The following is a 13,233-nucleotide window of genomic DNA, read 5'->3' as shown; positions in this document are numbered from 1 at the left end:
GTATTGGTGGAGATGACCGGAAACCTAAACGGACTTGATTGTCATGACAGAGTCAAGTCTGTGTGTGGGTGTGTGTGTGTGTGTGTGTGTGGTGATTGGGATGGGCCAGTAGGAGGGAGAAAGTGGAGAGATGCTGAGACTAATGAACTGAAAGGTGGACGGTATATAACACAAGGAGATGCAGGCATTGGACCAAGAAAGAAGGCTCAAGGCGAGATAAAGGAGCAGCTAAACAGACCGGACCCCTAAAGAGAAAACCTCCTCTGTCAGTTATCCAGCATGCGTGCTCTGGGGGTTTTGCCTATGCTGTTGTGTGCAGCGGTGTGTGTGCTCCAGGTGAGAGCTGAGGTGAATGCGGTGAAGCTGTGCGGACGAGAGTTCCTGAGGGCCGTCGTTTACACCTGCGGAGGCTCCCGTTGGAGGAGATTCCTCAGTGACTCAGACATGGACGGTGAGACAACCTATTTTTTTCTCAAAACAGACAGTGTTAGTGGTTGGTGATGAAGACAAATCTAACATTTTAGTTTGGTTTAGACACAGACAAGGATGAATAAGGCAGAAAAACCTTTAACTTGTTGTTCTTCTTTGTAAATGTGGCCTTAAAAAGCTTCAGAAATGTTGAAGTCTGTCTTAAAATAATAATCTGCTTTCTATGAATATGGGGACAGGTTTTGCTGGCAGTAAGCATTTATGCTGATCATTATAGGGTCCTTTCGTCATACGCTTGTTAAAATAGGTTAACGATAGGGGACAACATCAGCAATCCTCCCTCAATGCAAACATGTATTGAGCCATTTATCTGAATGTTTGAGGATACAGCTGTTTGAGTTACACACATTTAGCTAAAGTTAAAACTTCATTTCATTCATAGCTTTTTAAGTTATGAATTTTACTGTGACTCTACTTCATATACTGTATACTGTAAATATCATCATAATAATAATCAATAAGTAACCAATAATATCCTAAAATCAATGCAAAAAAAGGTAGTCATTGTAAGGAGCATGTACAATGTATAGCCTACTATTAATTCCGAGGCTGCCGAGCAGTGGGTGTGCAGACAGACAGGTGCCCCATCGCAGAGACATCGCCTGCTGTTTTACCTTATTAGTGACGAGGATCCCACGTATCATGATTAAATACACACAGTGTGTTCCCCGGCAGCAGCCTCTAACTCTCTCCTTACTGCCTGTCACACACAAACCCCGTTAGCCTATCAGTCGTGCTGATTAGAAAGAGTAAAGTGACACTGGAGAAGACAAATGGCATGGAGCTAATCTGTGCAATCATTTAGAGTTTCCTTATTTAAATGGGAACATAGACCTTAATTACATAAAACTGATCTGAAAACAGTCCGACGTCTATCATTATGTTGTTAAGTGTGATACTTGGAAAACTGACATTTGCAGAGGATAAGTGTGAACCTGGTTATCAGACTGCATTTCCACAATGTGTTTTACGTCAAGCTGTTTCTTTACCACCTGTTGTGTTTTGTAGTTCCAGGTTTGCCCACAGGGGAGCAGAGCAGTTTGGAGAGGCTGACCAGAAGCATCCCGGGCTCCGAGTTCTCCAGACGGGACATGAACAACGTGCTGACCAGCGTGTGCTGCCAGGTGGGCTGCAGGAAGAGCGACCTCACCTTCCTCTGCTGAGGCCAACCCCCCTCTCCTCTTTCTCTCCAAAGGACTCTGCTCTTTACCATCTCACCTTAGAAAATAAATCAAAGTACTGATGTATAAACAACATGATCACTGTACTGTATGTACAATAATGCTTATAGACACTTTTTTTCTAATTGCTTATGATATTTTCTCTGAGATATTAGAACTTGTAAGGTTTGCTGATGTGAATGTGGAGCAAATCTGTTAACATGTCTCTGAACCTGAGCTGGAAGATATGTGTAACCATAAAACTATATATTCATTAAAATATAATTGAAACTACTGTATGATAATTAGGAAACTATGTTAAGGTTAGTGCACTCAGGGACTATATTACTTCCCCCTCAGAGAGGACAGATATTAAGTCTGGGTTTGTGTCCCGTATGTCACCACAGGGTTGCAGGTTTATAAAATGTCCATCTCTGCTTTAAATATATTGTAAGTAAACTTGCACTTTATTCTATCATTTCGCTTTTTGGTCAAATAAATGTTATTGCATGCTTACATTTTCATCTTTTTAAAATTGCAGTTTTGAGCACTACATACGACGAGTCAATATGATCGTCATAACATCAACATGTGACAGAAAATTCAAAAAGGCAATGCTCACTTGGCAGTGTTAAGGCAGGATAATGTTTACCATGTTCAGCATCCTAGTAGGCCTACAGTATGTTAGCATGCTTTGTTTACAACTAGCATTTAACACAAAGGTTGATGTGAATGTCAGTAGTTTTGCAAGTAATTGGTCCTAAACCAAAGGACTGGACAAATATCAATCAAGGAAAGTATCATGCATTTACCAGATATTGTGGGAATCCATCCACAGATCATTGATACAAGAGACGCTGTCATACATCACCAGTAATTCTTTGGAACTACACGTCAGTACGTAATCATTGAGCGTTTTCACTAGTGAACATTTTTGACTTGCTGGTCAAGCTAAATACACATTCAGGGGATCACTTAAGTCAGCAGGACTTATCATGTAGGGACCATGAACTTCTAGACAAACTTTGCAATCTAAACACAAGTTGTTCTGATATTTTAGTCTGGACTAAAGTTGTTGTAAACAAAGCCGTCTCTAGGTACTCCAATGTGTTTTTGTATCTATTCATAGGAAATACAAAATAATACAAATAGGCAGACATCCAGTTATATCTTTTATTGGTTTTGGAAAGAAGCAAACTAAGTTTCTCAGTTGATCTTAGCATTGTTATGTACTGTACAAACAGCTTGCACATGTGTTTGAGGTTAACGGTACAGAACCAAAAAGCATTCTGGCTTATAGCACACATAAACACACTCCCTGCTCTCTTCTCAACATTAATACAGGTAACCGACACTCAGCACAACACGTCATTTCAGTACTATCTATCATCATAGATGCCCCACCTTTCACTGCATGCTAGGCATGCAACAATGAATTACTGCAGGAAGAATTCACCACAGAGATGAAGAACTGGAAAAGACTGTTGAAAGTCTTTAACTAGATGAATTGTCTGGCAACCAACAGACAGAGTGAGTTTAGTACTGCAACACGACTTTCAAGTTGAAAGACATGTTGCCTGTAGTGTAGTGTTTCAAAACAAAAACAAATTCATGATGGGAGATGTGCGGTGGGTCTCTGTAGATAATGCTGTAGTGACTGTTGCACTGATGCTTCAAAATACACAGATAGTCACAGATTCCTGTCAGGCATGTGGATCCATCCAGTTCATTAGAGGAAGGACTGACATGACTGAGAGAAAAATGTTACTAACCCAATGTGGGAGCTAAATGGCACCAATCATCATCACCGTGCATCGATTGACTAAAATGCAACCAGAGAAAAATCTGAAAATACACAGTGCTATTTTAGACCGAGGCCAAACAGGAATAAAACATTACATATTTTAACTGCACAGCCCAAAGGTGATGTTTTTATTAGCTAAAAAACTACATATATTTTAAAACTATGTCTGATTAAAGTACTCTATCATTTTAAAGGAATATTGACATGTTGCTTATAGTCCTTTTTTCTAAATCCAGCCTAACATGCTTGTATGACAGCTCTGGAAGGACCATGATTGGTTGCATTTAGCAGGATGCCGACACACAGTACAGTACGGAGCTCTTCGGCTACACTTCACACACACTTTTTGTTCTTCGTGTTGAGTGTCAGAGCATTCAGGAAGTTCAACATCATCAACACAGTGTTTATTACACATTAAACAATATAATATTTTTTACTTTGAACCGTTAAACCGTGAAAATATTCAGCTTATTCTCCTTAACAGAGGACTGACTGTCCGGGGCACACACACATAAAATACAAAAAAAAGCATTTTGGTCAACTTAACCTCACACCACAACCTCATTCAACTCATGTCATCTCACAGAGACCATTACGAATATGCAAAATAAAGCCATGGATTTAAGCGCTGGTTGGATGATGCGGGGTTTTGCTCATGATATAATCAGGAGTTTGGGTATCACTGAGGGGAATGGAAACAGATCAGAACTGTGGTCAAAGTTAGGGAATAATTGAATAGGCATGTGGGAACTGTTGCATTTATACAAAACCATTTTCAGATGAATTTGGTTTAATACTAACACAAACAAGCTGGTCCCAGTTGACAAATCCTGTTCCAGAAGTGGCACCAGTCACCAAACCTCATCACTGCTCCAGACGAACACTCATTGCTTTTGTTATTATTGTCTCGGCCATATAAAAAGGAAAAGTTCAACATTTGGGAAATATGAGAATGTTAAGCTGGAGCCATGAGACGATTAGCTTAGCTTGGTTTAGCATAAAGACTGGACACAGGGAGAAACAGTTAGCTAGGCTCTATCAAATGTAAACCACAGAGTCTACAGAGTTAGCTTGAGCTAAATGCTAACTCTCTCTTTCACACAATTACAATGCTAAACTGGTGATGTTTAGCAGATATAATATTTACCAGTTTCCCCTTTTTAGTTTAGCATGTTAACATGCTAACATTAGCAAAGTTGCCCACATACAAAGTTCAGCTGCAAGGCTGACGGAAATGCCATTAGCTTTTTCATAAACCAAAAATAATGGACCAGTAGTATTTCACCAAAGTTAAGAAATGTCTAAAGGCAACATATTTAACATGTTTTTATCTTGTTAAACCTGTTAAATCGCTTATTTATGCTAAGCTTAACGTCACCTAGCTCCAGCCTCATGTTGAACAAACAAACATAAGTAGATCATCTTTTATAACTCTCGAAAAAGAAAGCAAGTATTTCCCCAAATGTCAAATTCATTGTTTAAAGGGTGGACCTCGCTAATGGGATAACTCTACATTAACACTGCTTTCACAAAGCATAACACAGCATCCAGGAAGATATTTATATTTTTCTTTAAATTACCCCCCCTCACCCATATATAGCTCAAATCTTCTGTTGAGTTAAAAAATTATATCTGAAATCAATTCAAAAATTATACCTTATACTGTACACAGGTTACCCAACTACACAGATAACAAAAAAAAGAGAAATATTTATACCTTTAAAGGTTCTGAGTCGTGTGATACCATTCAACTTCTATTCTTATACAGAATCACATGTTTTATACAACAAATCATCGTCATCAATAAATAAAAATAGAATGCTGTCATGAACTCTGGAGTCTATCACTGCTGCCCTGGGAACAACAGAAAGGCTATCGGACAATACGAGGAGAACACCAAACGCCCTTTAAGATATATATTATTGATTTAAAATGACACTTTATACACATCTTTTTTTCTGACGGAAAAACTGATTTTTCTTATTTTGCAACCAGTAAATTGATTGATCATTGCAGCTGCCTAACTAACTAAAAGCGTCTCCACGTCTGTGTTTTCAGGCAAACATAAAATTAACAGTTTGATTGACTGATCAGTGCATTTATATAAAAAAAAAGGATGAGATCCAAAGTCATGTGACCCTGTAGTACCAGTAGGTGATGCATGAAAGATCTAGTTTTTGTAGTTACTTGATTCCGTTTCAAGCACTGACAAAAACATTTGTTTCCTCTAATTGCTCTTGACAACCTGTCGAGATGCACCCGCAGTTGCATTTACTTGCTGGCCAAACAGCTGCAGTCAGGGCGAGACAGTGAGGACAACTGTCTCAGGCGTCCATCTCAGACTCTGACAGGAGGATTATTTAAATAGCGGCTTTTTCTACCTATTAATGAAGTTGTATAGCTTTCTTCATATCGTCTTGGGCCCTGCTTCAACCTAAACTCATCTAACTCTGGGGTGTTAGCCCTGTGTTAGAGGCTGAGGTGTGTCTCTGACTGCAAATATCTTATTTAAGGGTATTTTTAAGAGCCAAATCTTCCTGAACTCTGGACAACAAACAGCTTGTCACCCGGAGTTCAAATCTGGCTGAAACTCTTCTGTCAGGCAGCTGCAGTGAAACTTAAAAACAACACCACCACCACCACCACCACCACCACACATTGACCGCAGGAGGATGGAGACAGAGGCACAAACTTCAGAGGGAGGAAGAACCCAGGTGTCTCACTGCAGCAATACAGATGTTATGAAATGAATACAAACACAATAATTACATGACCTAAAACAGTTTCCACGATGCTATATGCAAGTTATACAATACTGCTGGGTAGGCTGCGGTTTGTCATGTGGGTTCAGTAAAGGTCAACGGGAAGTCTGGTCTGGTGTCGGTCTGGTGTCGGTCTGTCCTCTGTCCTCGGAGTCAGCCTCAGGCCACTTTCATTGCTTTGTTCAACAGTGCTGTTGTCAGGAGCATGGGTTAGTTGTCGGCAAGGTATTTTCCTGAAACGCAGGAAAGAAAGTTTAAGCTTTCACATTAAAGTCTGAGTGGATCTTTGACAGGAAATTGGTAACTGCAGAGAAGAGCTGCAACTATAAATACATAATACAAAAAATGAATTGATACAAATATCATAATTGGCTACTACAATTAATTCCAAATTGGCAGGACATTTTTTTTTTCCTCTCAAGAAGGGAGAATTCCTACATCAGCAGATTTCCAATGGAGATGTCAAAACATTCACTTATAATATCAAAATAAATAATAATATTATCTACCCTTGAAGAAAGTATCCTATACTTCAAATTTGCAATTTAACGGAGAAAACAACATTTTTAAGCAAACATTTTTAATATAAATAAAATATTAAAAACAATTCATTTTAATTGTAACTGATGAAAAATCTGACTAATATTCTTAGAAATAATTCATAATAATATTTGGCACCAAACATTGGCAGTTATATGTCTAACTATATCATAAGAATAATTGACGAGATAAGCATGGTAAGCTATTAAAACTTCAGTGAAAGCTCATTAAAGTTGATCTAATGGATGAGTTGACATTAGTAACAATAATAATAATTACTGTTTGTTTTGGAAAACCTTTTGAGCTCAAACGCTGTACTGACCTGCGGCAAACCTCTTCTTGATGAGAGAGAAGCGGTACCCCGGCCCGGCCAGCTCGATGTCGCAGCCCGACAGGATGCTGCCCTCGCTGGTGAACTGCACCGCCAGGGGAGCCGGTTTACTGGGGCCCTCTGTTAGCTGGAAGCGTGCCAACAACGATCCCACACCTGAGGGAAGAGCGCCAAAAAGTCAGAAAATTGTAAATCAGGCAGTTTGGTGGAGTTGTTGTAGCACCATTTTTAGACACAAGGGGGCATTGTTGACGTTTGGCAGAGCTGAGAACCACAATTGGGCCCCATCTCTTCCTGAGGAGTATCATGTACTACACTTTATCCCTGCAACCTGCTTAGCTGCATGAATGACTCTTAATCAGGTTCTGAGTTCAAAAACCTGAACTTTTTTTGCCTGTCACAACTTACATTTCCTGGGGCCTTTTATTTCTGTATTTCTTTCTTTAAACACATAGGGCTACCTCCAAATACTGATGCAATCCTTTCTCTGCTGATGCAATCTGATTTGCTGGATACAAAAATAAAAACAGGACTCTCACCTCGGGCAAAAAGGCTATTTTCTCTCTATCAATATTACTAAATGCTAAATGTTATCATTCTGTACGTACCTCCGTTTTCAGATTTCTGCGAGATTTCAGGAATTTTCCAAAGGATTCTTTTCTGCTCCGCGTTCCTGTCAAGGTTACAAGACGACAAAAAAACACATTAAAGATTGTGAGTCATTTATATTCAAACCATTTAAAAGTTTGCTTTCAACTACTTTCAAAACCTGGTGTAATTATTTCTGTGATATATACAGTTTATTATCTTACTGCATGCTGCCCGGTAATATATACGGTACTCAACAGTATAATAAACTTTAGGCTGTACCATGCAGCAGGGGGTAAGACAGCCTGTAGTTTTGACACCCCTCCATCGACAGGGACCAGGAACTGGACGTTGTTTAGGGCCATGGGCGTCGTCATGTTCTCCTTGTTGTATTTGTAGTCTATCCTCAAGTCAGTGCTGGCGGGCTCACATCTCCAGCTCACCGCTAGATTCAGAGGGATCGACTGCAGCCCCTCCGTTGACACCTGCACACGGAAAGCAAACATTTAGGGATACCAACAAAATGTCGCATTGTTTCGAAAGTTCATTTAAGCAGCAACACAATAAATCATTAAGTTTATCTATATAGGTAGTCAAGATATTGGGTTACATCACCTGATACTTGAGCATGTCCACGTTGTAGTATGTCGCCTGAGGCTTCTGCTCTGCCACCTTCTTTAGATGGGATATCAGGTTTGGCATGTTCACCCAGAAGTCCTTGGCATCAGCCTTGGCTTGAGTGGTGGTGTCGCTGGTGGGGAGGCATGAGGAGAATTACTATCAAAACACATATGTACTGGTGATTTGTGTAACATGAAGAATTAGCTGTCTCTTTATGTGGATAATGTATTTGGCGCCTAGTGTCTTTGTTTTAAAGGGAGGTTTGACTCAAACTTAAATGTGCAGTAATGACTTGATGTTGCTTTTCTTTTTCCACAATGAACCACAAGAGGGCCTTATTTACAATGGCTTTACATAGACTATTTAGCATTTAAGGTACTATAAAAGACTTCTTGCTAAAAAGAGTGAAAGAAAATATTTTAAAAACAAGATGCTGTGAAATATTCTTTTTAAGGAATCATATGTAACAGCAATAGTTATTCCCCCATGAGGAAAAACATTGCTACCCATTACATGGTGATGTTTGGTTAGCTTGTAGATGATTCATGAGTTTGAATTGTAATGCGACGGTTGAGTTTTTCGGAAAATAGGAACTTCCCAATTCATCCCAAAGATGATCGATAAAACAAAACAACCCGATCTCTGTCCAGAGAAGTTAACTCACGATGACTCAAAGTACTGTCATCACAAGGGTCAGAAATGATCTAACGTTTACTCATCCCAGTTAACAACAACAACTCCTCCATATGGGATCATGAATATTTTAACTTCCATTTCTCAGATATTTTGCAGTTAAATCCATTGTTCCAAATACAGAATATGTGCATAATCACATCTGAAGTTTTAAGTTAAAAACACAATTAATATATTGTTGTATATATATATGGTTTTCTTGCAAATGTAATCTCCTTTTTCAGTTCCCCCTATTTTAGATCTTGATATGTTAATGTACTGTACAAATGAAGTTTGTTAAGTAGGATTTGTTGTGCAAAAAAACACTAATATGATGATTATGAATAAAGCACAATGAATTGGAAAGAAATATAGCTTATGTGGAGTTTGAATATACTTATATTTGCACAGTTGACCCTATCAACTCATTATTTGAAGTTGTTTTGATTACATTATGCAACATGCTCTTTGAGCCTATCTCAGATGCTCTTTGGGCGAAATCAATATGTAATACAGATTACAAAATGCAGAGTGAGTATTTGATTTGGTTTTAAACAATGGTTTGGTTAAATTATAAACAGTTTTGAAAAATTAAAACATTAGTGGGAATTCCCAAGCATTCATACTTCAACCTCACATGTGAAGAGAATGCATTAAGAGTTATGTTCACTTCTTTGGAGTTAAAAACTGTATTTATGGTGCGTTTCTGAGAGTGAGGTGGTGAGTTCACAGCGTGGTCTTTACCAACAGAGGAGCTGGGGGTTAGGCAGCACATGCTCCAGTCGGCTGTAGTTGGTTATGCTGAAGGTTAGCACGGCGGGGGACGGGTTATTGGCAAAGTGCCGCGTGATTCCCGCCGGAAACGACAAAACCATCTCACCTATGATCTTCACAACACACCTGAGGGGCAGAGGAAGACAAGGAGTGTGTTAGAAAGAGAGGAAGAGACAGAAACTCATACAGAGTAAATAATTGTTTTTTGATTCATTTGTTTTTCTTCCTTAAGTTTTAATTCTCCAAAAATGTCACAATGGGACAGTTTCAGTCAAAATTACACAGGCTGTAAAAAAAACAATAGTTTATAGAAATTATTTTTATTCCTCTCAACTTGCCTCAGAGCAATTTAAACAGAAACCCTGAGCATGTGCAGTGAGGTCTTAAAAAAATGCATTCATATCTGTTTAAATCTAAAGCATTGTGTGGTATGAATAGTTTCTAACTGTATAAATACTTTTTAGAAATATGAAACATGAAGGCAATTAATTACATTGACCAACTCAGGAATTATCATTCACTGCATAAGCAGAATTAACAAGCTCTTTTCCCGACAGCCACACACAGAAAAGGGCAGGGAAATGGCGATCTAGGTCAGAGCATCCCACTGTCCTCCCTGATGTCAGGATTTGCTGTAAATGTGAGCAGATATTTGTTGACCTACTTGCTTGGGTCAGCTCCTTTGAAGAAGGCGTTGACCGTCTCAGTGAACGCAGCAGCAACAGGAAGAGTGTCCTGAGCCCCCATGGTGAGAGGACTGGGCCCTCTAGAGCAGCCTGAGGGCAACACACACCCATGCACACACATGTTAAAATAGTCTGATTAAGGCAAGACACACTCAACCATTGTTCATAATTAGCAATCCAATTAACTGAATGAGTTGCTATTTACTGTCATTATCTGGTTGTTATAGCTAAAGTCAGAGCTACATGAAAAATCTATGTATTTTAGCTTCGACACATAAACATGTATGAATAAAATACATAAGCCAACAGGGGTCAACAGATTAAGAATAGATACATGTTCCAAATCCCCCAACCAGGACTCTACACTCTTCCTAACCAACAGTGTGCGGATTAAATGAAGAACAAAACACACTATGTGCAAACTACCAGGATGAAATGACACCTTAAAAGAGTTTGAAATGAGAACAAATGAGCGTTAGTAAGGTGGTATGAAAACAGCAGGTTAGGTATGAAGAGGATAGCCATTTTCTCTCTGCTCTTTGACTGTGAAGTTGTAGAGTCAAACAAAATTAATTCAAATAATTTATTATTATTTACACAGTACGTTTCACACAGACTTCTATTTGAGTGAGGTAGAAGGGAGATGAGAAAGGGAAGACAGAAGCAGACACAGAGAGAGAGATGTGCATGCTTTTTCAAGCATGCCGTTAAAGCTAAATTATTCTGACAAGATCAAAGAAGGTCAGAGAGCCCAAAGATCAGACCAACAACCAAAAGGACAATAGTGACGACAGAGAGATTAGTAAAGTACAGGAAGAACGATGACCTTTTTCGGAAATGAGAGGCAGTCAGCGCAGAGTAAAAAACGAGAATGAACAATGTCAGGAAGAGAAGTAAGATTGCAAGTTGACTGCATATGAGAGAGCCAGGAGTTAGCATGGCATGGGCTAGGGGTGATGAAGGGATTGCAAAGGAGGAAGAGGAAGGAGAGGGAAGGGAGGAAGGAAAGAAAGGGGCAGGGCAGGGGGCGAAGCTTGCACAAATGAGCCTCAGAAGAGTGTGTGCTGCCCTGGTGTAGAGAAAACTTACCTTCAAAGGTTAAATAAAACTTCCCTCTGTCAAACCATACAAGGGATGGCTGGTCATTCTCTGTGTGGGGTGGAGGGGTGGAGGAAGGAGGGGAGGTGGGGAGAGGAGGAGGGTGGAGGTAGAGGGATGGAAGGGAGGGTTGGGGTGAGAGGGGGGAGAGGAGAGAAGGACAGTAGCGTGAGTTTTTACATGGTAGGTCTATCACACGTCACAGCTGAGTGAAACGTGGGGGTGGAGGCCGGGGACCACAACGAGGGGCAGAGACAGAGCATGTGACATCACGGGTGGAGGTTTTCTGTGGGTGCATGCGTGAGGGTCAGGTGGGCACTGCTGTAGGCTGGCAGTGTTACGACTAAATACAGTAAGCCTATATCAGAGAGGAAGTCCAGGCTGTCGAAGGGGGAGGGGCAGCCAGGAGTGACAGTTTGGAGGTTGCAGGTTTCAGGAGCAGCAGCAAATTATCTCTCTTCTAGGAAGCACTCGATTGGCACTACTTTCTTCAGATTGTTCATATTGCGTTGATATATTTAGGCTTGTCTCTCTGTGTCTGACTGTGCTCACATTTACCTCCGGCCCTCTATGATTATGAAACAAATGGAAGCAGACTGTTGTGTCTAAAAACGCCCTGCAGGGGGAAGCTATGAGACTGAGACCAGAGAGCAGGGGGAGAGGATCTGTGGTGCACAGGGAGAGATGCTCCGTCCCAATGACAGGGGCTGCATCCTCCAGGGGACACGGACTGTGAAGGTGAAGTCTGACCTCACAGAGACCAAAACTAGCTTCAGTTAACAGATCAGTTCAAAGGACAGATACATTGCCCAATACTATCCCACTGCAGAGTATCATTAACTATTTGTCTGTTGGCAGATATAGGAAAAATACATTTTTGAGAGTTTAATACTAATGTCTACATTTCAAAAATGTGGCAGAATGCTCTACAGCTAACAATATCATATTCGGAATAAAATTCATGAGTCATTGTGTAAATGTCTAATTTGACAAAACAGATATTTAAATGACTTCTTGCCGCTCTTAAAAATCTTTTTATTTCGTTTTTTTTAAAAGCAAGCTGATGTATGGATGGATGTATTTGGTATATTCTTTCTACATAGGTACATCAGTCTGACATTTTTAGGAAAAGCCTACATTCACAGAATTAAACTGCAAGACAAGCATGACTTTTCATAATCTGCATGAAAAGAATTCAGGGCCATAGGCATAACGTATTAAATATTAAAAACTGGTCTTACTGGTGTATTCAAAGCTACAGTATCTCTTGTGCAAACACCATTCCAATGATACAAATGAAAGAGTGCTACAGTATACAAAGGAATGGCCATTAGCCAGTACAGCATTATAATGTTTTTTTAATATAATTATGGTGGTAAACTCAGATTAGTTCCTCAATTTAGATTTGACAACGTTCAATTTAATACATATTGACACAAATGTGTATGGAAAGAAATATCTCAATATTAATATGTTCCGATCAGGATGTTCTGGTTCTACAAATTCAGACTGGGGGATCCAGGCCCTGAACTGGGATTCAACTGCAGTGTGAGTGGAACTATTATGACCAGGGGTTGTCTTAAAATACGACACGATTTCCCAAATAACAAAACAAAAAACCAGGACTCTTCTAAAGTTCAATGTGAGCCTGTACCTCGTATAAGAGCAGGCTTGTTCTCGTCCACACTATTGTTTCCATGCAGGTTCC

The 13,233-nt window shown here is 39.7% G+C and overlaps 2 protein-coding genes across 2 annotated transcripts; one reads left to right on the top strand and one right to left on the bottom strand.

Annotated features, from left to right (window-relative positions):
* The first annotated feature begins 279 nt into the window (after nt 1-279).
* Nucleotides 280-1,652, top strand: insl5a (insulin-like 5a). The gene is made up of 2 exons (XM_010785375.1): nt 280-451; nt 1,498-1,652. The coding sequence occupies exons 1-2, from the start codon at nt 280-282 to the stop codon at nt 1,650-1,652; spliced, it is 327 nt and encodes a 108-aa protein (XP_010783677.1).
* Nucleotides 1,653-2,808: 1,156 nt separating this feature from the next.
* sgip1a (SH3GL interacting endocytic adaptor 1a) lies at nt 2,809-11,576 on the bottom strand (the record flags this gene model as incomplete). The annotated part of the gene is made up of 8 exons (XM_010785378.1): nt 2,809-6,448; nt 7,078-7,242; nt 7,695-7,759; nt 7,957-8,159; nt 8,290-8,425; nt 9,712-9,867; nt 10,406-10,517; nt 11,517-11,576. Coding segments are annotated over 8 exons (920 nt in total), but the record flags the coding sequence as incomplete, so codon positions are not given.
* Nucleotides 11,577-13,233: the final 1,657 nt, after the last annotated feature.

This window comes from Notothenia coriiceps, unplaced genomic scaffold (genome assembly GCF_000735185.1).
Source record: "Notothenia coriiceps isolate Sejong01 unplaced genomic scaffold, NC01 NC01_scaffold00027632, whole genome shotgun sequence".
Classification (NCBI taxonomy): domain Eukaryota; kingdom Metazoa; phylum Chordata; class Actinopteri; order Perciformes; family Nototheniidae; genus Notothenia; species Notothenia coriiceps.
The sequence above is the reverse complement of the archived record's forward strand: the minus strand, read 5'-3'. Positions and strand labels throughout refer to the sequence as shown.

What these genes read in the sequence shown, in the direction of transcription:
- insl5a (XM_010785375.1), top strand. Translation starts at nt 280, where the DNA reads ATGCGTGCTCTGGGGGTTTTGCCTATGCTGTTGTGTGCAGCGGTGTGT. An exon ending in CAGTGACTCAGACATGGACG is followed by an intron (nt 452 to 1,497) that starts GTGAGACAACCT and finishes TGTGTTTTGTAG; the next exon opens with TTCCAGGTTTGCCCACAGGG.